The following is a 27982-nucleotide window of genomic DNA, read 5'->3' on the forward strand; positions in this document are numbered from 1 at the left end:
GTCTCGCACTTGACACATTTCACTTTCGTCGCTACGTTAAACCAACGTTTTTTCAGGGCTTTCATTTTTAAAGCGCGGTCTTTCAGAAGGTCAAGCGTCTGTAAGTTTGTTCCATTAGGCCTTACTCGTGAACTTTTAAAATGAGGACGAGACGACAACAAACATTTTAAAATATCCTAATTACTTTTATGCATAAAGATCTTTTAATAAATAGATGTCGATGTTATTTCATTACTTTTATGCAGTTGCTACTACAAACTTTGACGCTACAAGCGTAAAATAACTGTAACTGTAGTACCTACTTTTTGCCGCGGTAAAAATATCCTTTGTTCTTTTGCCTGCAGGTAAGCACCGAATTTTTCCGAATTAATTCGGATGCTAAGGCGTGAAGAGGTATACACTATTGTCTATACAGACAGACAAGCATTCTCACATTTACTATATTTATAGATTCTATGGATTCTACTTGTCCCTGAATCTTAATTTATTGTTACTCACGTGCTACACTTTGCAGCGGCTGCCACGGCGAGATGGAGGAGCAATATGAAAGCACCGGCCGCCATTTTGTGCGAGGCGGCCATCTTGTGTCGGTCAACCATCTTGTGGATCAGCGCATTTCCCGCCAAACGTCGCTTACTATCGCTACACCTGAAAAGAAAATATTAGTTATTAGTTCATAGCTTGAACTTTTTGCTACAAAATTTATGAGGTTAATATGGCGTCTGACATTGTCCTGTCGGGCAGATTTGTAAACTTCAAGTATCTTGGGCGGCACCCAAATGCATTCAAAAATAATAATTCCAGTCAGTCCAGTCGTTTACAAAGAGCTAAGTGACAAACAGTCATGTACAAAGTAGTATTAGTTGTAATAGTAGAGAATAAATATAATTATGTATTATATTATAATAAATATATTAAGGATTTTGTTTTCTTTCCTTAAATGTGTATTGAAACTTAAATATATTTAATTCACATTTTTTCAATAATAAGTAACCAAAACGTTATAACTGGAGCCGGTCACGTGAAAATAAAAAAAAATGATACTCAGCAATTGTAATTAAACAAGTTTAAAAAGAAATTGGAAAAAGTTTAATTTTCCAAGCCGCTTAAGCCGCCTCTAAGTTATAGCCAAAATTATTTGGCAAAAGAAAACAAAAGTTTACCGAGCCTCATTAAAAACACAGTTTCAATAGATAATTAATGATCTCTTAAGTACTGGATGAACTAAATATTACTTTGAAGAAAACATTGGCTTTGAAAATGTTTTAGGCTCTGGTTCAGTTGTAATTATTAATCAATTTATATATGATATTGAATGTACCGTAACTTCTTGGTGGAAATTCATATTTCACAGTAATAATATACACTTTTCATGCACTTTTTCCACTTTTATTAATAACAATTATGTTTTACACGACCGGTTTCGATAAAATCATCATCAGGTGTAGTACTCAGTACAGTCACTACACCTGATGATGATTTTATCGAAACCGGTCGTGTAAAACATAATTGTCATTAATAAAAGTGGAAAAAGTGTATGAAAAGTGTATATTATTACTGTGAAATTAATCAATTTAATATATTAATTTACAAACTTGGGCAGAATATTAGATATATTAGAAAAACATAATTTAAACAGGAGGTTTTAGACAAAATTGCAGAGTGCTTTTGTATATCGATTTATCAAAATGTAATTATAATTAAATTAAGCTTTCATGACTACCTAAATATGTAAAAACCAGATGACGCCCGCAACTCAATTGCGTCAAAATCCCTTTATCGCGTGGGAACCGTACATTTTTCCGCTTAAAAAAAATACGCTTTAAAAATATTATGTCAAAATTTCAACGGTTGGATGTGAAGAGGTGGGAGAGCCATGCTTCGGCACGAATGGGCCGGCTCGACCGGAGAAATACCACGTTCTCACAGAAAACCGGCGTAAAACAGCGCTTGTGCCACTCGGCGAAATGTGTTTCGCCGAGTGGCACAAGCGCTGTTGTGTGTGTGCTGTAGAGTGAATTTACCGGAGGCCCATGAATCCCCTACCCTACCCACCCCCATTCCCTTCCCTTCCCATCCCTACCCTCCCTATTACCCTATTCCCTCTTAAAAGGCCGGCAACGCATCTGCAGCTCTTCTGATGCTGCGAGTGTCCATGGGCGACGGAAGTTGTTTTCCATCAGGTGACCCGTTTGCTCGTTTGCCCCCTTATTTCATAAAAAAAAGAGGTAACAGACAGACACACTTTCGTATTTATAATATTGGTGTAGGTAAAATACTAATCACATTACTTAGTCATGATCTTACTTCCTATTTATACAATAAATACCTATAAAAATAGGAATAAGTACATAATATTATACATAGGATACTCTATGTCTCTACAAAATGAACGGATCGGTACCCCGGTCACGCAGGCCAGAATATATCGCGGGTCAGCAAATTGGTAGAGCGAGATTAGTGCTTTTGTCAAGTTCCATTGAAACTTATAATGAAGTGGAGATAATAAGCCGACTTGCACGCGACCAGAATAACTTACCGTAATATCAACAGTTTTCAATAATTTCTATAGAACCTCTTCTACATCTTAATTTTCACAGCTAAGTTAAGGGTGAGTCGGCATCACTTTTTCGTATAATATATAAAATTTTGTTTTGTTCTGTTTTTACAATTCGTTTTTGTGTACATATTCCTAGAAACTACTGATTGAAGATATAAGAAAGATAGGCATTGCATAAAATCTAAGGTACCTAGGAAACTATGTACACTTCAGAAAACATGCCATAATTATTATCGTTTTAAATTGAAAAATTCGACTCAAAAAAATATATTACGTCATAAATTTAGTACAATATTAATCAATGTAATGTTACTTATTTTATTATAAGTAATATAGTTACAATGAATACGAGCTGCGATAATTTTTTTTTCAAATACTCATAGCAAGCCTGTCTAGCCTTGAGTATATTCTAGAATTTGTTTTCTTCCATGATTCGTACTTCTGTAATACACGTTAATAATTTCATTGGGTAAATGTGGCTTTGTGGCTTTATTCTCAGAGTTCGGTTTCATTCTTCTAAATCTCATCTCCATTAAAATATAAAGCTCATATAATGCACACTATAATGCAAACCACGAGACTACTCAACAATTTTTGGCTTAATATAGAATTTTGTGACCCGTGGACCGTGGTTTAAGACATGACATACTAACTCAACGACAACTCGGTTGTGCCAAAAATCGTGTATCGTCTGGTAATCGTATTTTTTTTTTAGCAAAAAACTCTCTCTCAATCTTATTTCAATACCAAATTTCATTTGAATTGGTCCAGCTATTTAAGCGTTAAGATGTTACAGACATACAAACACTTTTTCATTTATAATAAATATGAGAATGCTTCGACGGATATATTTTAATATCTTTTAATATTAATAAGGTTTAAACGTTCTTTTCACCTGACTCGTCAAAACCGATTATATTGATTGTTTCCTAGTAAGTCGTAGTCTATGATTGGCTTCAATAAGATAATCAGCGCTAGAACATCAATAAGTTTACACACTGTTAACGTTAGTTAATCTTAAATTAAATCCGTGATTAGTGACGGCCAATAGTTGTACACTTAGCGCTAATTAGGTCTAATCTAATCCCATCTACATCGTTTGTTTTGGCTGGTACCTACCATTTATCTGTATGACTTTCTTCGTTATCATCATAATTCATCCCTTATCATCATCATTTTTCCCTTACCTTGTTTTTCATCGCTTAGAAATTTCGTGTTAGCTAACACCTATTACTTCTGGTTTATGGGGTTCTTAAAGGTGTTTTATGGGATGAAATCGTCTGCACCATATAAATTACAGTTAAAATCCTCAGCAGTAATACTAATTTTAAATTAATATGACCTCACGCTTCATTAAATTATAATGAGACGCCAAAAACAACGGAAAATGCTAAGTGAGACCTTTTACAGCGCAGAAGGCTTAATTATATTTTAATAAAATCTACATTTCATAATAAGCACGCGAATTTTCTCACTTTAAAGTTTTTGTTTTTAAGCTATTGGCGGGCTTTGAGCGCGGCGACCGAATCAAGAAATTCCGTAACGAAAAACACCTAACACATCACACAAGCCCACTCCGAACGGCGGTGCCGGTCGGTGCGGTGCTGGTAGACTTCGGCACCGTGTTTGTGTGCGTGTGACTAGACGTATGCGAATTATAATTGCATATTGTCAAAAATGCTATGCAGTAACTTTAACGTGGCAGTCCCCGAGTGTCACACTTTTTTTTTTAATTATTATGAAAACGACCTTATTCTAGCTCAAACTTTCAAAGCAAAGCTTGTGTTCCGGTTACCCTTGTTTGTTAAAAAACGAGATGTGTTATGACCACGCAGTTCATATAAAAAAAAACTTTGTGGCGGCCCTATTAAAAAGTCTAGACAGGTAAAAAAATCGTGGTCAGATCCCCTATCATTAGTCCAGCGAGGCGAAACGTGAAAACCCTTTGCGTTAATGTGAAAGGAAAACCACGGTACAAAAGACCGGACCCTCTACTAAAGTACCCCACGTCCTGACAAAGGTGTTAACTGTTAGGGCCGTGTGGAGTTAACCCTGCTGAAGACAGATGAAACATAAATCCAACCCCTTAGTGGAAATTACAAAAGTGTCCCTAACAACGTCACTCGCACTTGTTCTTTAATCGTAAGTTATGGTCCCCATTCCACATACGTTTTTAACCCTTTCGTTGGATTGGTGCGAATGACATATTAATTGCTCGTTTTAAAAGGTTATATTTTTTAGAATCACGATACTTTTATTTAAAAAAACATATTTTATTTAAAAAAAAATGTACTTAATTGTATAAAAAGATTATTAGCATAAAAGACTCTGAGGAAATAAACTTGTTATAAAAGCATAGAAAATATTAGTTTTAAGTATCTCAAAAACGTCTTTTCTAGATACGTACCGTTGCCGCGTTGAACCTTAAAACGCATTTTGGTAGACCTGAGGGTTTAGTGCGAGTTTTATTCGATCATACGCATCGAGCACGTAAACGCGAATTTATATGGGATCAAAGCAGCGCCATCTATTGGCTAACGTGGATACTGCTTTGATCCCATATAAATTCGCGTTTACGCGCTCGATGCGTATGATCGAATAAAACTCGCACTAACCCTGCGGAACATTAATCGTAATGTATAAAGTAAAGCGACAAAATTCTAACTTTCAAAACTTTGCCTTTACAATTTTTTGCCTCAAAATAATTAAACACCTAGAATCTTTATAAAAAGTATTTAAAATATTATTAATTATAAGTGTTTGTGCACGCGTGTGGACGTCCGGTTCAAATTAGTTCGTCAAAAGTATGAACTTTCTCTATACTACTAGTACCTATCAGATACCTACTTAAAATATTTAAAAAAAAAAGTGTTGCTAAAACAATATATTATTATCTTCGGATTATTCGGTTCCGGACCCAAAAAGAAAATAAACTTTGATATCAGTTTTTTTACCTTTTTGTTACATATGACAAGTTAACTTTACCTTTCTCACTCTGTGCCGATGCCTTACAAACTTAGCGCAGCAAAGTGGTTTCGAAGTTCTATAATAATACAATATAAGATCAGGAAAGTTAGAAAACATACATGGTTCGAGTAGGCTCATAATAATTTGTTCTAAAAGTTGTAGCGAAAAATCATAACTTTCTAAGTTAAGGCTGCCTATGAAAATGGAAAAATTATGTCTGTGATTGGATAATCATAATTATCGTCTAGACTCTAGAGCAGTGGTCCCCAACCTTTTTTCATGCGGGCCACAAACACGTTTTGTTCTATGTATCGCGAGCGCGGGCCGCAACAAAAATTTTTTAGGGTTAAAATATTATGTTGGGGATAGCTGCTCTAAAGTTTAGACTCTAGACTATTCAAAATATTATGACGATGAAATGATGCTACGTTATTAAAAGAGTTTTAGCTATAAAGATTCTAATTAAACAAAACGGAAAGGCATTTCGTATGAGACACGTACTATATTAAATCGTAGATGGCTTTCAAAGACTATAATTAAGAATTTCTTAGCTAAGATTTCTTAATTAGCCAAGTCTGCGTGAGACGGGTGGGCGTTAATAAAGCTAAGGATCAGCCGTTCGTGAGCCTACTAGACTTATATAATATCTAATATCTTTATTATATTACTCTTAATTTGCGGAAATTACTCTTGTCACCAACATCAAGAGGAACTTGTCACCAACATTAAGTAATTTTTAGACTAGAGGTAGAGAAAATGGAAATGTTTTTAATATATGTATTCTGACTTACAAAGATATTATTGTATCATGTTGTATGATATAGTCATGAGTATACTAATATGCGAAAGATTTGCCATTAAATAAAAATAAGATACCAGTTTTAGGGCCTGTTTCACCACTTTCTGTTAAAGTACCTAATAGGCTACTCACAACTTTTTTGACAGATTCTCCATACTTGATCTGTCAAGTTAATTGGTGGATAGCCTTATCAGGAAGTGGTAAAACAGGCCCTTAGACTGCAGTGGCATTAGTTTTCATTTCAACTTTACAATATGGCGTCGTATTTCGTAAGTTCAGATTTTGACCACACTCCAAGAGAAGTTTGTATAACTGTTCTCGACCAACCTACGTATCCTACATCAAGACACCTAAGTCTATATAACCAGTGTTTCGAACTCAAATACAGCTCAAACTAAACATGACATTTAGTACGGAACTACACTAGTAATTAGAGAATTCGGTATTCCAGAGTTAGACAAGCGCGAATATTCAAAGAGAACAATAATCCTGCTGGAAGAGCTAAATCCTTTGTTCGCTAGTTCAAACTAGTTTGATCTACTTTCTGTCGGTCAAAAGAGGTAGGTATAAAATATGCTTCAACCGTGCAAAATGTACGGGTCACGGATTGCATTAATATTTATGACTAGATCACCCCGTGAACCCGCTTTCCTCCTAATATTATAAACCTTTCCTTGGACTTCAACACGTATGTCAAGACTAAAATTAGACAAATCGGTTAAATCGTTCTTGGGTTTTAGCGAAAGTAACATCACAATCACAGCTTGTACCACAAGCACAGCTAATCAGAAGACTAAGCTTAAACAAATCATTCGTATCCGTATTAAATTAATTAAAGTTTTAGTGAAACTTCTTTTTCAAAGAGTAACAAAATACGTAGCTGTCAATCGATCCAATTTACCTTAGGGGCTCTGAAATCATAATAATCTGCTTTCGATTGGTTATTCGAAGATTGTTCAAGGTGAAGCTGACTATTAATTAGTAGAGATGTGCCGACTTGTCAGTAAAGCCGACTATCCGGCCACTTTCGTAGTCGGCAACTAGTCGACGAATAGCTAATTTTTTTTAATGAAATAAGGGGGCAAACGAGCAAACGGGTCACCTAATGGAAAGCATGGACACTCGCAGCATCAGAAGAGATACAGGTGCGTTGCCGGCCTTTTAAGAGGTAAATAGGAGAGGGTAGGGATGGGAAGGGAAGGGAATAGGGTAGGGGATTGGGCCTCCGGTAAACTCACTCACTCGGTGAAACACAGCGCAAGCGCTGTTTCACGCCGGTTTTCTGTGAGAAAGTGGTATTTCTCCGGTCGAGCCGGCCCATTCGTGCCGAAGCATGGCTCTCCCACGTTTTTGTGATTCCCACGATTCCCACGATCGAGGTATTCAATATTTCTTTAAAGTACACTATTATCTTACGAAAGTAGGCCTTCCGAGATCCGATGTATCATTAAATATAATTTGTTAATATATATGAGTTTTAATATAAAATCTCATATTACATCATACGGTACTCATAAATAACAATTAAAGCGTTTTAATATCAGTGTCCCATAAATGGAACATAAAGGGCCGTAAAGATTTTTTCCCTCGGCCAAGTTAATCTGTTTTTAAAGGCAATCCTTGTGAAAAGCATAAATTATCTGCGACTATAAATTCACGTCAATGATAAAATACAGCGAGGGGATCGGGCTGTAATTGTTGCTGTAAAATTTATGTCCGCGAGTTATTTTAATGCTGACTCCGTCAGTTCCATTGTTGCTGTCTGCTGTATTGCAGATTTTTGGGTCGTCAGTGCTGCAGTTTTTAGGAAAGACAATTTTTTGATGTTTTGGCTAAAGTTTATCTAATCAGAAGCGTTAGGAAAGTGGTAGGTAGGTGGTGGTAAGTTTTATCGGTCAAATATTTTAATAGACATGGCAATTGGCATGGAAGATAGAATAATATATTTAAAGCCGTTATGAAATTAGGCGTAGATAGACCTTTAGAGCCAATCCACACGGCGCGTTGCGTCAGCGTTGCGTCGACGCAGCGCTGCCGTTTGACACATAGCCGGCCACTCGGGCGCTGCGTCATCGCAGCGTTATTACGAAGCAGTCTTAAGGCCATCCCCTGAGCAAACGACCTTGACCATACATTTGCCGAGATCACACCAAAATCCTATTTGTTTACTTATCTTAGTTAAAAATTTACCTAAAAAATTCAAACGGCAAATATGTAGTTAGTGAAATTGTCGATCTGTTGGCGTGTGTTTCAAATAAAGATACAAATACTAGGGAGATACTGAATGTATTCTTGAATTAAAATAAATTGGTATTACTTTGGAAGCTGATATCATGAGTATAATAAACAAAAGTAGGAAATTAATAACGGAGAAAGGAATTTTCATAATATGCCGAAGATTATTGCTGTATTTTTATTATTATTTGGTAGCTTTCAAATAATGAGTTAATAAGACTTTAAAAACGGTAAATTACGGCATATCTGTAGGGGGAGCGTCTTAACGTCAAAACCCCCTCCCGCTTCGTCTCGGGGGCTACTTCGTCATGTGTGCGTTGCGACAACGCAGCGCGCCGTGTGAACACCTTGGTTATTTGTATGTTAAACAACGCAATGGCAGCACTGCGTCGACGCAACGCTGACGCAACGCGCCATGTGGACTGGCGTTTTTATTTTTGTATGAAGATTTTTCCTGTGGAATGTACGGCGTGCATTAATCTCGTGTGTATTTTGCAGATTCTTAGGTTTCTATGTCGTATGCAATTTCTTTGTATTCCGCTGAATAGTATTGCTATTTTTGAAAATGTTACTAAGTTTTGAAGTAACTGATGTTATTATAAGGTATGTGCCAGACAAGGACAAAGGAACGAAAATCATAAATCAGGGATATAGGGATATTAAACGACAAAGATTTATCGCATGAAGATTAATTGTCATAATTTTGCAACAACTATAAACTGGCCATGTGGCTTCGCTTGTATTGCTATTTGAGGAATAGTGTTTAAGGGCCTGTTTCACCACTTCCTGCTTAGTGCTGGATAGGCTATCCACAACTTATCTGACAGATAGAGTATGGAGTACTTACCTGTAAGATTATTTGTGGATAGCCTATGCCCTATCCTGTACTTATCAGGAAGTAAAACAGCGCCTAAGTAATGATTGACAGTATCATAATATTATAAAAGTACACTATAACATCTTTTCCAAACTCGCAAGCCAAAAAATCCATCAGACTAAAAAGCTGGAGCCAAAATAAATAAGAATTTGGCAACATAAAAATCCACTAAAGTCGATTATCAGAATTTTTGTAGCGTGGCAGCCGTGACGCTAGATACCCACATAAATTTACGACCTGATAAAGCACTACCAGTTTGCGGGAGCCTTCAAAAGTGACGATTGCTCACGCGATTCCGTAGTTCGGGGGAGGTTCAGGGGTCTGCTTAGCCTGGACGAGGTATAAACTTGTCTGCCGAATGGATTACCCCGATTAAGTATGATCCTCTGACCCGCATATGTTGACGCATGATTAGAATGGATAGAATGTTTACGTTGAATAAGGAAAAGGCTATAACTGGGACCTAATTCAATTATCAAAAACCAAACCTGGGTTTTAGAGACTTCGTGAAAACTCGTAGTCCTTTTGTGAAAGATATGAAATTCGTTATTGTGATTGTCTATGAGTAGCAGTGATTTCTTATCAACAAGCGATTTACTGCTTGTCTTTGGTCTTTTTGACCAACTTCAAAAAAGGAGGTTATCAATTCGATCCGAATATACGTAATGTTTCCAGAACTGCCTAGTTTTCGTATAATATGTCAGCGTCAGCGTCTGAACAAATGTGTCAAATTTCAAAAGTGTATGTATGTACTTATGTATGTTTTTATGTTTGTGTTCGCATATTATCTCCGTAACTAGAATTCCGATTTAAGTGATTTTTTTTATGTACTAGGTTATTGTTATTGACGACCTCTGTGGCTCAGTGGTGAGCGCGTCGGTAGCTCAAGCCGGGGGTCGCGGGTTCGAATCCCGCCGACGGAACAAAAAGTTTTCAATGTTCCCGGGTCTGGATGTGTATTAAATATGTGTATGATATAATAAAAATCTTAAATATATGTATAGTATAAAAGTATTAAATATATTTCCGTTGTCTGGTACCTGTAACACAAGTCCTTCAGGTACTTAGCACAGGGCCAGACTGACGTGGTGTGAAGCGTCCATAGATAGATATTATTATTATTATATTATTATATTATTATTGTTCGACTTAGGAAATACTGCAGGTTTCATCAAAATCGTTTCAGTATTTTTTTAAATGAAATACAGAATTTAAATCTAAATTACGTACAATTTTGTAGTCGGTTTTATCTTTTTAAAATATTTTTATTTAAATTTACAAAAAATAAAAATTAACACGGAAAATTTTATAATAAATTATAAAGTTACTAGCTGATCTGATTAAGCATGCAACTCTGTGGCACCAAAATTAGTTTATCGCGCGGTTACCGTACATTTTTTTGGGAAATAAGGATTCTATGTCCTTTCTCGGGACTCAAAGTATCTTCATACTCCATACCCAGCAAATTCGGTTCAGGGGCTTAGGCGTGAAGAGGTAACAGACAGACACACTTTCGCATTTATAATATTAGTAATGAGTATGGAAAGTATGAATATCGAAGCTTCGTTATTTTTGATAATAATTATGATTTATGAATATCGAATACAATATTATATGATGTAATATTAAAGCCATAATTTAATGTTCTGACTTCTGATGTACCGTACATGTAAAAACTTTTATACGTGGGAGAGCCATGCTTCGGCACGAATGGGCCGGCTCGACCGGATAAATACCACGTTCTCACAGAAAACCGGCGTGAAACAACGCTTGCGCTGTGTTTCGCCGAGTGAGTGAGTTTACCGGAGGCCCATGAATCCCCTAACCCCTACCCTATTCCCTTCCCTACCCTCAACTATTCCCTTCCCTTCCCTTCCCTACCCTCCCCTATTAAGGCCGGCTTCTGATGCTGCGAGTGTCCAATGGCGACGGAAGTTGCTTTCCATCAGGTAACCCGTTTGCTCGTTTGCCCCCTTATTTCATAAAAAAAAAACGTAATATCCAATTTCTAAAACATTATATTGAGGTTTAATAACTTTCTGATAACAATAAAGAGCACAGATGTGTGTAGCAATATCTGAAACTATTTGCGCAATTTCAATAACTCTTTTATCAATATTGAGATTGATTCAGAATACAGATGGATTGTCACATAAATTGTCTTGCTACATGTTACTTTGGAGAAAATTTTGCAAAAACTTTAAAAAGTTACCTTTACTTATTTAAAGAAATGAAGTTACTATAATTACTACTTGCGAGGTAAGACAAGGCTGCACGACGCGATGGTCGAGCAGGTCGTCGTCATCAGGGGTAAGACCAACTTCGTCTTGAGGGTCGAGCGTTTGGAGTCCCGCCACAAAGTGAATTTTAGCTCCTTTGTGGTGAGGGTCCCGACGCATCATCTACCGACCTCCGAGAAGGAGGAGTTCTGGCCGATTGGAGTCGTCTACAGGAGGTTCCGAGGACGACTTCCGAACACGTCGCGCCTTACGTCGCAGACGTCGTGTTAGTTTTAGTAAGTATGATTGTATGTATGTTAGTCTATAAGATATTTATAATATATGCCAAGATGCCTGACTTAAATATATAAATAAATAAAAATAAATATAATTTTAGTAAGCAAACATAATATTTTGCTCTCCCATAATATAATTATGTAGTAGTTGAGAAGCTCATTAGTTTAAAGGGATGAGCGCATAGATTTCACTTTGTGTCATGCGATTCGTCTGCTCATTTCTTAGCCTAATTCAATTTAAATCATCTAAGTACGAAAAAATATTCTGAATTCTTTAATAAATAAAGGCCATAAAGAATTCTTATCCCAAACACTTTTTGTTGCTTAGAACCAAATTAAATTATGCTTTTGTCACGTCGTTTTTTAACCAAAAAAACCACCTAAAAGCCTAAATCCGCAGACCCTGTCAAACGTGTGATACATTTTTAAATAAGACCATTCGGAACACGCCCGCTTTTTGCATATTTTATCCTCTCCAGGGATAAAGGGGTCGAATGATTCTGATTAAAGAATTGCTCTGTGCATTCATTATTGTGGCTTCGGGATACGTTCGAATCATTCCTCGGAATCGAGTCTTTTGATACATTTTTAGTTACACTTTCATTACGCGCTTAGTTTAACAGTATCACTTTTTGCCATTTCTTCTTAAACACGCTGCAGTATTATACAACTGTATAGTGGACAATAATAATAGCTCACACACCGGTTTCGGTGACGGTGGCCGGTTTCATTGAAACTCAAGTGTGTGCGCGGTACACAAGAGCACTATCTATTCCTTTACTCTCATAACCCAGTGGGACGGAAGACCGACACGACTGGCGAGAGGTCAGGCGCAGGACCGACTTTTTACATGCCCATCCGACGCATGGATCATCTTACTTGTCAGACAATCAGGTGATCAGCCTGCATTGTCCTAATCAAACTTGGAAATAACATGTTTCCAACGCGGGAATCGAACCCACGACCTCCGAGTCAAGAGCCGTGCTCTATACCACTAAACCACGGAGGCGTAGTGGACAATGATATTGTATTTACAGGTTGTACTTCGGGAATGTCACCGAAAGTGAAAATAAAACAGTAGCAGGTATACATTTTCACCCTATGTTAAAATAATATAGAGGGAGATTGCTTTCTCTCCTACACCGCGGCAGTGGTCTTCTCTCACTCCATCGTACGAATTGTCGGTCACCAATCTTGACTTGTGACAAATCGTTCTTCAAAAATCTGGAGATATCATGTATCAAAAACATGACAATGGATATGGAACTTTAAGGGCCTGTTTCATCACTTTCTGACAAAGTGGGGAACAGGCTATTCACAACTTTTTTGAAAGATTCTCCATTCTCCATACATGATCTGTCAAGTTAACCCGGCGTCATGGGGGCAGAAAAGTGTTACACGGACGTTGGAGTGGGTCTCACATACCCGTATGTTAGATATCAAAATTAGTCCAACCTTTTATAATAATCATTTTTTTTATATGTTTATATTAAATTCAATGTGTATTTATATGATTTAATGAAACATAAATATGTTATATAATTTTAAACCATATTTAATAGAGCTTTAAAAAAAGAACGACAAAAGTCAACAAAATATTTCACCCCTACTTAAATGTTAGTCTATTACTAATTAACAATCAGTTTTAATTTTTTAATAACACTTATTTAAAGAAAACTAAAATATTTTTATAAAAAAATTAACAAATAATCACATTTAATCATTATCTTTGGTGCAATCAGCACAGAAAGGTACAACATGTTCTAAGCAAATGTGTTTGGTGCAAGTTGCAACTTTCGCAAATGAAATAATTCGTTTTACGGTCTTTTTTGGCTGAACAGTCTTGGCATCTTTTGCGAATATTCGGCTTCTTTGCCGGAGGTTCCCCTGAAGATTCACCAAGAAATTTTTCAATAGGCGTCTTGTACCAAATTGTACCGTCTTTGCCACGAACAGCCGATTCAGATACAGTACAATGCTCTTCCGACAATCGATTTCTATCTGCACGCGAAGACAGTGGAATGTCATCATCACCAGAGATATCTTGCTCTGCGTCACTAGGATTACTACGTTTACTCAAGAGATCTTCTTCTTTGCATATTTCCTGGTCTGACGAGGTAGAATCAGAGTCCGAGTTCCGACTCTTGTAAAATTGAAAGAATGCAAATGGGTTGTCGTTCTTCCTCTTCTCAATCCATTTTGAGATCCATAAAATCACCGGTGATCGCGATAACAATAGAAAAACAATAGATTTCCAAGAATCCACGATCGAAAGATTAAAGTACTTCAAGTACTTACCTACAAAAAACGCAAAGTAATTAAGTAAGTACCTACAAAAAATAAAATACATTTTACTATAAATCATCTAATTTTATTGTAAAACACAACAAAAATACAAAAAGAAATATTAAAAACACTGATAATCATTAAAATAATGTCTGTGTAAGATGTCCCGAAATTGTAACACTGACTGCGGGGATGGGTCTCACATACCTTATGCAACTTTGGGCCCCTGTTACTACCGCTGCGGCCGTCGCAGGACTAACGCGTTACCTGTGACTCATAGACCAACTCAACAGCTCCAGCTATTGAGAAATTTGGCAATGCTGAACGCATGGTAACTGAATTACAAGTGAAATAAAAAGTGATGGGTCTCACAGACCCAACCCCCATGACGCCGGGTTAATTGGTAGACTCGTCACTTATCAGGAATGGTGAAACAGGCCCTAAGGCTTCAGTCTCGAAATCAGTGAGATTTTTTCATTTAATAACGTAACTCGTAAGTTACGTTGTTTCTATGCTATTCTGATTCCTGATCGATGACGTGAATATTGTATTCAATCTCTCCACAGTACACTTACGATCGCATAAACCGATATCTTTACGAGTGTCGTATAATTGTTATGAGCTTGTTCGATATCAAACGTGATTTTATAGCTGCGTATAGCTTCTGTTAGCTATAGCATAGCTTCATATACTTTATTGATCGTTTGGTAATTTGACGAGCCTTTAAGTACTTTCGTTTGTATCATCACTATCAGCCGTCGGGATACTTAGTTAATTTGCATGATGATTTCAAAAATTGATGGATGGATATAATGCGCCGCAAGCTCCAAATCAACAACGCATTATTATACACTTATATTTTTGATCTCTAACTTGGCTGTTGAATATATCAAAAGTATGTTGTCTGAGCCAACTTATTTCGTAAATTCAAATAAATAACTTAGTGAAGTAAAATTCCTGTATCTTTCTTAGACTTTGCTGAAAACATTTCTAATTTGAATGTTCAATTGTTTTTGGGATAAAATTTTAAAAACGTAATATTATTATATAAATAAAACCAGCCAAGTGCGAGTTGGACTCACCCATGAAGGGTTCCGCAGCAGCAACAAGGTTTATTTTTGTGAAATTAAAAGGTTTTAGGTTTTGTGAAATTAAATTTATTTCTATATTTCAGTTAATTTAATGAAAGTTAAATTAAGATTTACCATTTACGACGTATAAAGAAACTACTTTTTAGATCTCGTTCAAACCAATTTTCGTTGGTAGTTTTTATAGTAATGTACATCATATATTTTTTTAGACTTATTATGCCCCTACTTTAGAAGTTAGGTTAGAGACGGGGGGGGGGACACATTTTACCACTTTGGAAGAGTCTCTCTCGCAAACTATTCAGGTTAGAAAAAAATGATCTTAAAGACCTCAATATGATTTTGAAGACCTATCCATAAATACCCCACACTGATTTAGATGAAAAAAAATTTTTTTTTGTATCAGTTATACCCATAAAATTTTTAATATTTTTTCCATTTTTGTATCAAAGTCTTATGTGGTTCACAGACTACATCCACCAAGTTTCAATAGTATAGCCTTATGGTTTCGGAGAAATTGGCTGTAACATACGGACGTACAGACAGACAGACATGACGAATCTATAAGGGTTCCGTTTTTGCCATTTGGCTACGGAATCCTAAAAACGAACGCGGACCGACGTTAAAAGTTACCACACGTAGAGAATGTTACAATGCATTTTCGACTTGTGTAAATTCCGCGTCGGGGCGGCGAGAGCTAAGCAAACCATCGATGTATAAGTCAATTTACAAAACAAACACCATTTATCTTCAGACGATGTTGCTGGACCGGGGAACTTAGATTTGCGTAGATTTAGGTAGATTTACGTTTGAATATCTAAAGCAAATTCAACCTAGTGTTTTGAGTGTTTGTATAGAGCCTCATAATATAGCTATGAGTTCGCAAAGTGCGTTAACTACCACTATAAGTCCATTATGTATGAAAGTAAAGTGTTTAGCATAATCAACATAACTATTCTGAAGAAAAGCCTCAATAAAAATACAGACAAATGGAACGCCGCCGATTATCAAAATTTAAGTCGCTTCCAAAAAGTCTGCAATTTTTCAATAATTTTTAATTTTTATTTTTCAGCGGACATTCTACCGCTGAATTTTAAGTTTTTCAATAATAACTAAATATTTTTCTTTATATTTCAACACTCTTGTTATTTAGTTTATTTAGGTAGCAAACTAGGTGCGCATTGTAGTGATAATATTATACCTGTATTTCACATGTTGGAGTTTCTAAAATAAACGGCGTAATCACCACCGGAGACACGGCAACGATTATTCATACGAGATAATGAGCTGGTAATGTGCCTTAGTCGATAAATTTAAATTATGAATAGTATAAATTTTACTACAACACTAGTATTCCTAGATTATAATTTTAAGAAATGTAAAGATTTCCAAAGTTATATTTAAGGTTAAGCTTCATTTATGAAAAGATAAAATATGGAATAATTATTATGTTTGTATTTGATTTCATGTTATGAAAGTCATCTCTTGGATGAAAGTATATTTTCAGGCAATTGGCAGGCTATTTACTAAATTCATGAATGCAATAAAACGCGTATAAAACGTATTATTTAAGCTAAAAGAGAAGCATAATACTCGCAACTTGAATCATCGAACACGTATAAAAACGGCACATATCTAGTTTGTACGACCCTAGATAGGGGAGATGCCTCTAAACTCGATTAGGTAGCGATGTATTTATTCGCATTTTGAATCATAGAACACGTATAAAAACGGCACATCTCTAGTCGGTACAACCCTATCAAGAAGAGATGCGTCTAAACGCAATTAGCGGTGTATTTATTCACAACTTGAGTCGCCAAACACGCATAAAAAGCTTCTTCGCTAGTCGGTACAACCCTTACTAGGGGAGATGCGTCTAAACGCGATTAGCAGTGTATTTACACACAATATCTTGAATTATCGAAAACGCATAAAAACGGCACATCTCTAGTTTGTACAACCCTAGATAGGGGAGATGCGTCTAAACGCGATTAGCGGTGTATTTACTCGCAACTTGAATCATCGAACACGCATAAAACGGCACATCTCTAGTTTGTACAACCCTAGATAGGGGAGATGCGTCTAAACGCGATTAGCGGTGTATTTACTCGCAACTTGAATCATGGAACACGCATAAAACGGCACATCTCTAGTTTGTACAACCCTAGATAGGGGAGATGCGTCTAAACGCGATTAGCGGTGTATTTACGCAGTGTTCGGTGAACGAGAGGCTGGTTTCATTCGCGTTATGCGCAGATGAATGGGTTGTTTTACGGTTAATTACGTTATCCTATTTTTTCACGCATTTTACATGTCATTAAAGGTTGTATAGGGAAATATTCCTATACGTGGGCGTTAATAGGTCATTCCTGTGATCTGGTACGAGTATGTTTTGTACCATAATATTTTACATCCTTAATCATAATCATCCTCAACCTTATAGTTTTAGGTATTTAAAATTAACTTATGTCCTTTACTGAGACCCAAAGTATCATCATACCTTTAATCTAAACCGGTTCGACGCGGTAGAAGTGTAAATAAAAACACACAGACACACTTTCACTACTTATGTGTGGATTACAATTCAGAAGTACAAATAACTTTCACCATATTGTGCTAATGCGTAGGTTTTTCGGTAGAGAAGACTACAAGGAAAACAAAATGGCCCCGGGAGCACCATGGTCATAATAAAACGTACGTGCAGGATATGGGGTTCGTGGTAATATTTTATTTTGCAGTACTGTGTATGTGAGGCACTCGGAACTAATAATTAATTGATGAGTATGTATGTAATGCATACTCATCAATTAATTAATAAAACTATCGAGCAATGCTGAATGTGTGGACGAAAGCCCGAGCCGCGCCGCGGGTTTTGCTCGACGTTATTGCTCGATCAAGCAAAACCGTATGTGAGTACTAATAATTTTATTAGTTTAATAATTTTATTAGTACTCACATACGGTTTTACTTGGTCACATACGGTTTTGCTTGATCGAGCAATAACGTCGAGCAAAACCCGCGGCGCGGCTCGGGATTTCGTCCACACATTCAGCATTGCTCGATAGTTTTATTCCAAATCGATATATTTAATTCCATCGAGTCAGCTCGATGCGAGCCTTCGAGCTGTCAGTTTTGCGGTCCACACAGTAATTAATACTCGATTTGGAGTAAAACTATCGAGCAAAACCGCATGTGAGCATTTTATTGTAGAAAAATATGACTTTGAAATCTTCCAATATTGATAAATCTTGTCAGTGTGTATGTTCGTCAGTTTGTTTGTCTGTAACGGAACCTTCACAATATTTCTTGGAAGCTAACCAATTTTAAAGAAATTGCTATGAATGTTACTGGGGTCTCGATAAACAAATTTTTTGCTACATTAGTTTTTGCAATATTTTTTGCTACAATAGTTTTTGCTACATCAACGTCAAGATGCGACTTCATCTGGTATCCAATAAACTCAATATAAATCCCAATCGAATCAAATCAAAATAATTTTTATTCAGAGTAAGTTTTTTACCTACATTTTTTTCCAAACGTCGACTCTAACGTGCCTACCACCGGTTATGCATAGAGAGCTCATATTCAATCAACCACCTTTATCAAATTGGCTTATAAATACTTTAATCAATGTATTGCTGTTTCTTCATCCATGAAAATGAAAATCATTTATTCTCATCCATCATAATGAAATATGCGATAAAAACAAAACAAAAACGTCCTAATCCAAAAAAATCTAACAGATACATCATAATATCGTGATCCTTCCTAAATCCACGTTTTGCGAGTATGAACATTATCGCGTATTCCATAAAAACAATTTATACGCTATTTTATTCTGCGAACGGAGTCGAATTAGGAGCAAACGGGCTACAAACTACCATGACAGGTTGTTAGCGCAAAAAAATTTTTGTGCAAGTAATTTTGAGAAATTACACCAAAAATGAATAAAATTGTATATTAAAAGTATGAGACTTTTAATACAGAATTTTATTCGACCCTTATCATCATATTAATATTAAAACTACTTTTGCCCGCGGCTTCGCTCGCGTTAAGAAGTATTATTATATATAAACTTTCATCCCCTATTTTAACCTCTTGGAGGTGGAATTGATCAAAATCCTTTCTTAGCGGATGCCTACGTCATAATATCTACCTGCATGCAAAATTTCAGGCCGATCGGTCCAGTGGTTTGGGCTGTGCGTTGATAGATCACCATGTCAGTCAGTCACCTTTGAGTTTTATATAATATATATAGATATACATTACATACATTACATTATGCAAGTATGAATAGTTTAGATGGTAGTTTTGTAATGAAGAAATAAGAAACATTGGTTTTGGCAGGTTTTGATAGACACTGATTTTACAAGCCACTGCTCATAAATAAATCAACATTTTTATTTAATGGATAATTAGCCTCAAGGCTAATTATCCATTAAATAAAAATGTTGATTGTAATCTTTTATTTCTTGATTGAATGTAATCTTACAAAACATTCAAATGTTTTGTAAGATTACAATATAATATTTTAACGTACGCTCAGAGATTTTGAGTCATGGCTGATCTAAGCAATTTGGTTGAGTTATGTCAAGCACAGCTACTATTATATTAATAATCCGCCAAGGATGAGTCCGAATCGCGCACGAAGGGTTCCGTACCGTTATAGAGAAAAAATAGGCCAAAAATTGTGTCTTTTGTATGGGAGCTCCCTTTAATTATTTATTTGATTTAAATATTATTATTAATTATTACAGTACACATATATTTAAGGGCCTTTGAAAATTTCAAGTGCCTACTTCTTATTATTATTAATTACGAGCAAAAAAGGCCTAAAAATTACGTTTGTTGTATGGGAGCCCCTCTTAACTATTAATATTATTTTATTTTTAGTATTTTTTGTTATAGCGGCAACAGATATACACAATCTGTAAAAATTACAGAAGTCTAGCTATAGCGGTTCTTAAGATACAGCCTGGCGACAGACATACAGACACAGACTGACAGACAGACGGACAGACGGACAGACAACGAAGTCTTAGTAATAGGGTCCCTTTTTTACCCTTTGGGTACGGAACCCTAAACCTATCATTGACACTAATCAATTTGTTTGGTACATCACGATTGTTATAATATTAGTCCCGCCGCGCCGTATAGGTACGCGACGGTCGCGGTGACTTTTGAAATCAGTCGCGGCCACTGGTGGCCCGTCTGCACGAGCTTCAGTTGGCCATTTTTATATTGCGAACGGTCGCATTAGCTAATACTGATTTATCGCTTGACTTTTATATGTCCACGTTTTATGGCCGATCCTAAAATGATAAAGTGATTTCACTGAATAGGCTTTTACGTGGATGAGATTTGACATAGATCCATAATGAAATCATTTTTCACATTTAACAGTTTTCCGCTATGTTAATTATGAAACTATTAAAAAGTTTGCCGACTGACTCCGTGGCTTTGTTGGTTTGTTCGTCCCGCCGTGGAGACGAAAACTTTAAAATATTTCACAGACTCAAACTGAGGTCAGAAGTGTCAATTATTGTTATTATTATTATCAAAACTTGGATATCATAGCAATGAATGGTGAATAAAAAATGCTGGCTCGTAATTAATTCATTGTGTTTTTTAACGAGTTGCTTTTAACTTCATGATCCTGAGTCAACATTAGCTTTTAAAAACTCTGGGTAACCCTGCAGATTAATTAAAAAGTACTGTATATGTAGCAAATACTATGGCAGAAATTTTTCCGAATTTTAATTTTGATATTTCACTGCTTTTGCTAAGCAGTGAAATATCAAAATTGAACTGATTGAAATATTTATTAATAGTAAATAATATATTTTCTCAAGTCGTGGTGTCCATTGCTACAATCCTCCAAGCATAGTCCCACAATGTAAATGGCAAAACAAATTACCGGATCATCCAGAAACATACTAAGTAGACTATTTGGAGGCATCATTCATGAGTCTTTGCAACTATAAATTTTATAACACTCCTATATAGAGAGTTTGCCCTGTAATTATAATTTCACGTGCAATATGATACGGAGAGCCCCACAACTTTAGTTTCGGTTATTAATCTTGTGTATTCACATATTCCGGAAACTTCTGCTTCGATAAATTTAATTGAAATACGTTTGTAGCTGTACCGAATATACGGGGTGTTAATTTTATAACGAAAGTTAGTTCAACCACTTTCTTTTTGATGAAATAAGGGAGCAAACGAGCAAACGGGTCACCTGATGGAATGCTGGATGGAAAGCAACTTCCGTCGCCCATGGACACTTGCAGCATCAGAAGAGCTGTAGGTGCGTTGCTGGCCTTTTAAGAGGGAATAGGATAATAGGGAAGGGTAGGGAAGGAAAGGAAAGGGACGTGAATAATCTGAATGTTATGTTGTTATTTTATTTATTTTTCGTCGTTTTAACCGCATTGAATTCATGCTTTCATTCTGATTTCCCAGACACAAAAGTCTCTTTGTCTGTCTGTTACCACTTTTTATATAAATCCAATAAAAAATGTTTGTTTTCTGAGGATTTCTTCAAAAAAAGGGATAAGAACACTAATTAGCGTAAAAGTAAGTATGGAAAATGTATTCTGTATTGCATTAACAAACTGCGTGTGGGAATTTGCTTACAATTTAAACAACCAAAATAATATTAATATTCTTATTGACTCGTATATAATATTACTAGCTGTTCCCCGCCATTTTGTACGCGTCCACGTCAAAAATATTTTCTAAAAAGGATCCCAATTCCCATGGTACTTCTGATACCTCTAACTGCCGTTCTCAATATTTGATCTATCTCTGGTTTTGCCCTACTAGATAGATAGTAATAGCTCACATTAGACATTATATATATATATATGATATTTTAACGGCTGTTCCCAATATTTGATCTATCTCTGGTTTTGCGCTACTAGAGATAGGAATAGCTCACAATTGACATAAAATATATGTCTCTAATGTCTAATGTGAGTTATTCCTATCTCTAGTAGGGCCAAACCAGAGATAGATCAAATATTGGGAACAGCCGTTAAAATACCGCCGTTAGTCAATTCAATGTTAGCTGCGATCTGTCGTATGTCAAACCCGAGATAGATTGAATATTAGAAACGGCCGCAAGAGTACACAGTACAAATTTTCATGATGATCCGTCAAGTAGTTTTTGCGTGAAAGCGTAACAAACATCCACGCTTTCACATTCATAATATTACTAAGGATTATTATTATTAATTAGCATAGTATATATCAGTATTACTTGGCTTGAACTGAGCAGTGTATTTGCTCGCCAGCTTTGTCCCCGGCTAGAGCATGCACAATATTGACCGGCATTGAGGTCACTGAGATCAAACTGCTTAAAGTAATTACTGTTCATCTGTATACTATTGTATATCCAGATGGCAGATAGTAATTATACAATTTGCATGCAGGATATAAACATGTTTTTTTTTTTTATTATAAAATTGTGGCCGTCTATGGACTGTTCGTCCATATCCTTTTTTTGGATATACACATGTTACAATACTTAGAAGAAACAATACTTAGAAGAAACCATAATATTATTATGGTACCTGAGTTTCATTCCAAAGTTTTTTTTTAATTGATGAAAAGTCAATAAAATTTGTTAAGATTTCGTTTGGAAATGAATTTATTGTACGTGGGAGAGTCATGCTTCGGCACGAATGGGCCGGCTCGACCGGATAAATACCACGTTCTCACAGAAAACCGGCGTGAAACAGCGCTTGCGCTGTGTTTCGCCGAGTGAGTGAGTTTACCGGAGGCCCAATCCTATTCCCTTACCTACCCTCAACTATTCCCTTCCCTTCCCTACCCTCCCCTATTACCCTATTCCCTCTTAAAAGGCCGGCAACGCACTTGCAGCTCTTCTGATGCAGCGACTGTTCATGGGCGACGGAAGTTGCTTTCCATCAGGTGACCCGTTTGCTCGTTTGCCCCCTTATTTCATTAAAAAAAAAAACCTACACTTAATTAGAACAAAAAAAAACAACATGTCTATTATATGTAGTAATGTGCTTTGTTAAAAGTCTCGTGAATTTCCATTAAAATTCAGCGAAATAACAAGTATTATTTTCAGTCTATTTTCAGCCAATTCCCTGTAAGGTCATGGCAGCTTTCTATATTATAATATCTACTATCTAGGCTGCAAGTTTTCTTTCGCATTGTATTCTGTGGCATTGTAGATAATAATAATCCATCCTTTAGGTGTTTAGCTATTTTTGTATCAAGTACAGTATTGTTTTACGCCTTGGGTCATTTCAGAACTTTTAACATTCGGGCGAGGGGCTGAATTCATAAACAGTTTCATAGTCTAAATATTATACAGTAGATCAAGCCTCATACTAAACCACCGGAATCAGACGCACACACACATCAGCGTGATTTCAGCTAACTTAAGTATCCAAACACTGTGCTGAAGTTACGCGACAGCCAAGTTGTGTGCTACTGAGGTATATGTTCGGAATATTCGGTGGATACGACACAACATAATATGTGCCGAAATTACTCTTACATAGATTTAAAAAAAATAAGTTACTTATGAATTCATTCCGCTTCAGCTAATTGAGTTGTCAAAATAATGCAAAGTAATTTTGTTATTGTGTATGTTTATGAATTCAAATTGCAGGCTTATCATGCCGAACTTAATTAGTATCGAATCTTTTGCATAGTGTGTTTAGGCACTAAGAGTACAATAAGTAATTAATTGCAATCTTATAGAAATTATGTGTTGCGTGAATTTGACTTCAAGTAAACTGAGTTAAGCTACTGTATACCTTTACATTGTGACAGTTTCGTCCTTCACAAATCTCTTGCTTATCTTTTCCATTTGAATATTGTTCAGCTGAGCCCTTTAGTTCGTGCATAAGTTGTGCTCACTGGCCCCTAACTAGTCACGTAAAGTATTGGAACAAAACCCTTCACAAATTTTAGTTATTCACACTACGTACCGTCAGAAAACTTTAATAAAGTGTTTAACGTAATGGTAAACGAAAGTGGATAAAGTGGCTAATTAAAAATGTGTTTTTTTTTTACAAAATGGGGCGGGCTTTAGCGCTAGGAAATGATAAGGTAATAGGTTTGTACAAATTATAAGTGAAAAATTAGTAATTGCCCATCCATATATCCATATCAATATTATAAATACGAAAGTGTATCCGTCTGTGTGTTGTCTGTCGTCTGTTACATCTTCATGCATAAACTGCTGAACTGATTGTGATGAAATTTGGTATGGAGATATTTTGAGTCCCAGGTACGGACCCAGGATACTTTTCGTTAAAAAAAACAATTTTAGCGCGTAAACGAATTTTGGCTGAACGAAGTTGAGGGCATAAACTAGTCAGACATAATATTATACTCATGAATGATATTATCTATTAATTGGATGAATTTCCTCTAAAGGACAAAACTACCCTAACCGAAACTCGGCCCATGACTGTCACGTATTTCACCTCTCTGATGGGACCACAGGGAACCAACCTACTGACCCTACTGACTTACGAGTATATTACCGCATAATTTAAAATATACACCCTCAATAAGGAAATTTAGTATGGAAGATGTTATATCACAATTCACAAGTGACATCCATGAATTTGAATTCCTTCCACAAAATTCAAATTAACTTAATTACAATAACTAGAGTTTCAAAAAAAAGGATATGGACGAACAGTCCATTGACGGCCACAATTTTATATTAAAAAAAAAATAATAAAAAAAAAATAACTAGAGTTTGCAAAGTATATTTTCATAAGTACTTCATCATCAAACGTCAAATTTTCCTTTGGACAGCCCCTGTGCTTTATGCGATGGTGGATTACCATGATTGCTACCACGGTTGCAAACCTGTCCATAATAATAGGCAATCATAATCGCTTCTGTCTTGACTCTCGCCACTTTACTCTTCCGATTATGCTGGTGCTGCATCTAGCGTGAAAACATTGCTGTAATATAATAATAATAATAATAATATCTATGGACGCTTCACACCACGTCAGTCTGGCCCCGTGGTAAGTACCTGATGGACTTGTGTTTCGGGTACCAGACAACGGAAATATATTTAATACTTTTATACTATACATATATTTAAGGTTTTTATTATATGATACACATATTTAATACACATCCATGACCCAGGAACTTTGAAAACTTTTTGTTCCGTCGGCGGGATTCGAACCCGCGACCCCCGGCTTGAGCTACCAACAGCCTACCAACGGAGCCACCGAGGTCGTCATATATCCTACCTGCGAGTTTCTTACGCCGGTTCTTCTCGCCGGGTTAGTTCCCGAACCGGTGGTAGGCATCATGTAGAGTTTCAGAGAACATTTGCAAAAAATTCTGAATAAAAAATGTTGAGTTTGAGTTTTGAGTTTACCAAATGACGGCCGCAACTCCGTTGCACCGAAACTCGTTTATCGCGAGGCACCGTACATTTTTCCGATATACAAAGTACCCTATGTCCTTTCCCGGGACTCGAATTATTTCCTTGCCAAATTAAAATAAAATCGGTTCAGCCATTTGGGCGTGATGAGGTAACAGACAGACAGACAAAAACACTTTCACATTTATTTCCTTGGCAAATTTCAGCAAAATTGTTTCACTGGTTTAGGCGTGAAAAGGTAACAGACAGACAGACAGGCGAAAACACTTTCACATTTATAATATTAGTATGGAAATATGTATTCTAAAAATAATGAATGCCATAATTTGTACCGCGTCTGCCGACCGTACCCAGGAGAGCTGGGCTAATTGGGGTTCGTTAGGCGGCGATTGTTTGTCGTCCGTCTGCCGATACGTCCACAATTCCGCCATAACTTTGTTCTGTAACTTTATTCCGAAAAACCACAACTAGACCATGCAATATGGGCTGTAGTTTTTGTTGCTTTTACTGCGCCTTTTATTAGGCTCATAGTTTTTTACTGACTGTCAGGAGGCAGGATGCTTGCATATGTATTATGTATGTCTGTTGATTGGCATGCTCAAGGATCTAAAGGGCTGGTTAGGTTTGAGCTTGAGAGATTCGATTACATTCATCACAGTTGTTAGAGTAACAAAGCATATTGCAATAAGTTTTTTTTAATATTTTTTTTGTTGTACGAAACATGTGGTCGAAGAGCAACAGTGCATTCAGATTTGGAAGATGCTGTAAAGTTTTTAAGAGGAACCATAGAGGAAATTGATTCCTAGACAGTTGACAGACCCAGGTCATTTGGGCAGCTTATGTCAATTCAATGTTAATATCGGTCGGATGGGTTTGACTTAACGCGACCAAATTACTTAGGTCCGCCATCTGCCTAGGAATCAACTTCTCTGATAGTACATTACTAGGCGCTTTGCAGACGAAGGGGCGGGGCGGGCCGGTCAGTTTCGCCGCGAACGATAGCACAAAGGGAATCCTATATTACCAACCCACACGGTGGACAAAAAGACCGTGCTGCAGTTTACATGCAGTAGCGCAGACGGCGTGTGCTTTTTGTACGCGGCGCGGGCAGCCGCAGACATCGAAGGGCATACGCAGCGAAGTTGTCCGGCCTGCCCCGCCCCGTCGTCTGCAAAGCGCCTAATTAAAGGCTTTGAAGACTCTAAATAAAATATCCTCTATTTTTTTTTGGCGAAACTTTATTTTGTATTTACTTGTACAGAATTCTTTGCCTATATTTAGTACCCTGCAGAATGTTGCCCAATATTCCTTTTCCCGGCTTCTTGGAACGAGCCCTATTATGATTCCCTATTGCCTGCCACTTTTAAGGCCCCTCGGTGTTTTCAATTTAGTATTCTCTCTGTTGCTTTACCTGGTTAGAAAGTTTAAATTACTTCACTGTACACACCTATTTACCTATACAGTGTGTAACAAAAATAAGTGATAATACTTTAGGGTGTGTACGTGTTCCTTGTAGAGAGTTCACTGTGAAAGTAGCAGCGCTGAAAGACCAAAATTTTTTTTCACTTTTGTATGGGCAAGGGCCCGAGCGTCAAGTGTTTCCCCATACAAAAGTGAAAAAAAATTTTGGTCTTTCAGCGCTGCTACTTTCACAGTGAACTCTCTACAAGGAACACGTACACACCCTAAAGTATTATCACTTATTTTTGTTACAACCTGTATATACCTACAAAGATGAAGTCAGTTAAGTAGTGAGAACGTTTTTAAAAGTTTTAAAATGCCAGTATGTTACTCTTATAGCACTACCAGAATCTTGCTTAGGTAAACGTATCACCGTAAAGGTACAGACGAAAATTCAAATAAATTACCGCTTTATGACAAAGGCTTCATTTTGCTCTATACGCCACTAATATGCAGCGGCGGTACGAGTCGCTAGACCAAAAGGTAGAAAGAAAACTATAGCCTGGGTCATAAGGTGCCACTTTATTTGAATTTTTGTCGGTCGCGATCGCTTGTGGCCTATACAGCCATCTAACCTTAGACTTATTTGACCGAGATAATATTCTCTACTAAGCACTATCTTGATATAATCCGATCAAATAAAACAGGTTTATCCTAAGACTTAATTTTTCGGCCACAATGTACAAATAACAATTTTCGCTGAAGAGTATTTACTATGTTACCAAAACCAATAGGTCGTACAATTTGTCGGAATAAAATAGAATGTAATATACGTTAAATCATAAGGGATAG

General features: G+C 36.5%; 1 protein-coding gene across 1 annotated transcript in view; it reads right to left on the reverse strand.

Annotated features, from left to right (window-relative positions):
• LOC121725790 (C3 and PZP-like alpha-2-macroglobulin domain-containing protein 8) overlaps positions 1 to 27982 on the reverse strand; it is a 216963-nt gene that overhangs the window by 144819 nt on the left and 44162 nt on the right. Inside the window, exon 2 of the mRNA XM_042112911.1 lies at positions 499 to 648. Coding sequence (XP_041968845.1) covers positions 499 to 599 — 101 coding nt within the window. The 5' untranslated portion in view covers positions 600 to 648. The remainder of the gene's footprint in view (positions 1 to 498; positions 649 to 27982) is intronic.

The sequence above is a fragment of the Aricia agestis genome, chromosome 3 (assembly GCF_905147365.1).
Source record: "Aricia agestis chromosome 3, ilAriAges1.1, whole genome shotgun sequence".
NCBI lineage: Eukaryota > Metazoa > Arthropoda > Insecta > Lepidoptera > Lycaenidae > Aricia > Aricia agestis.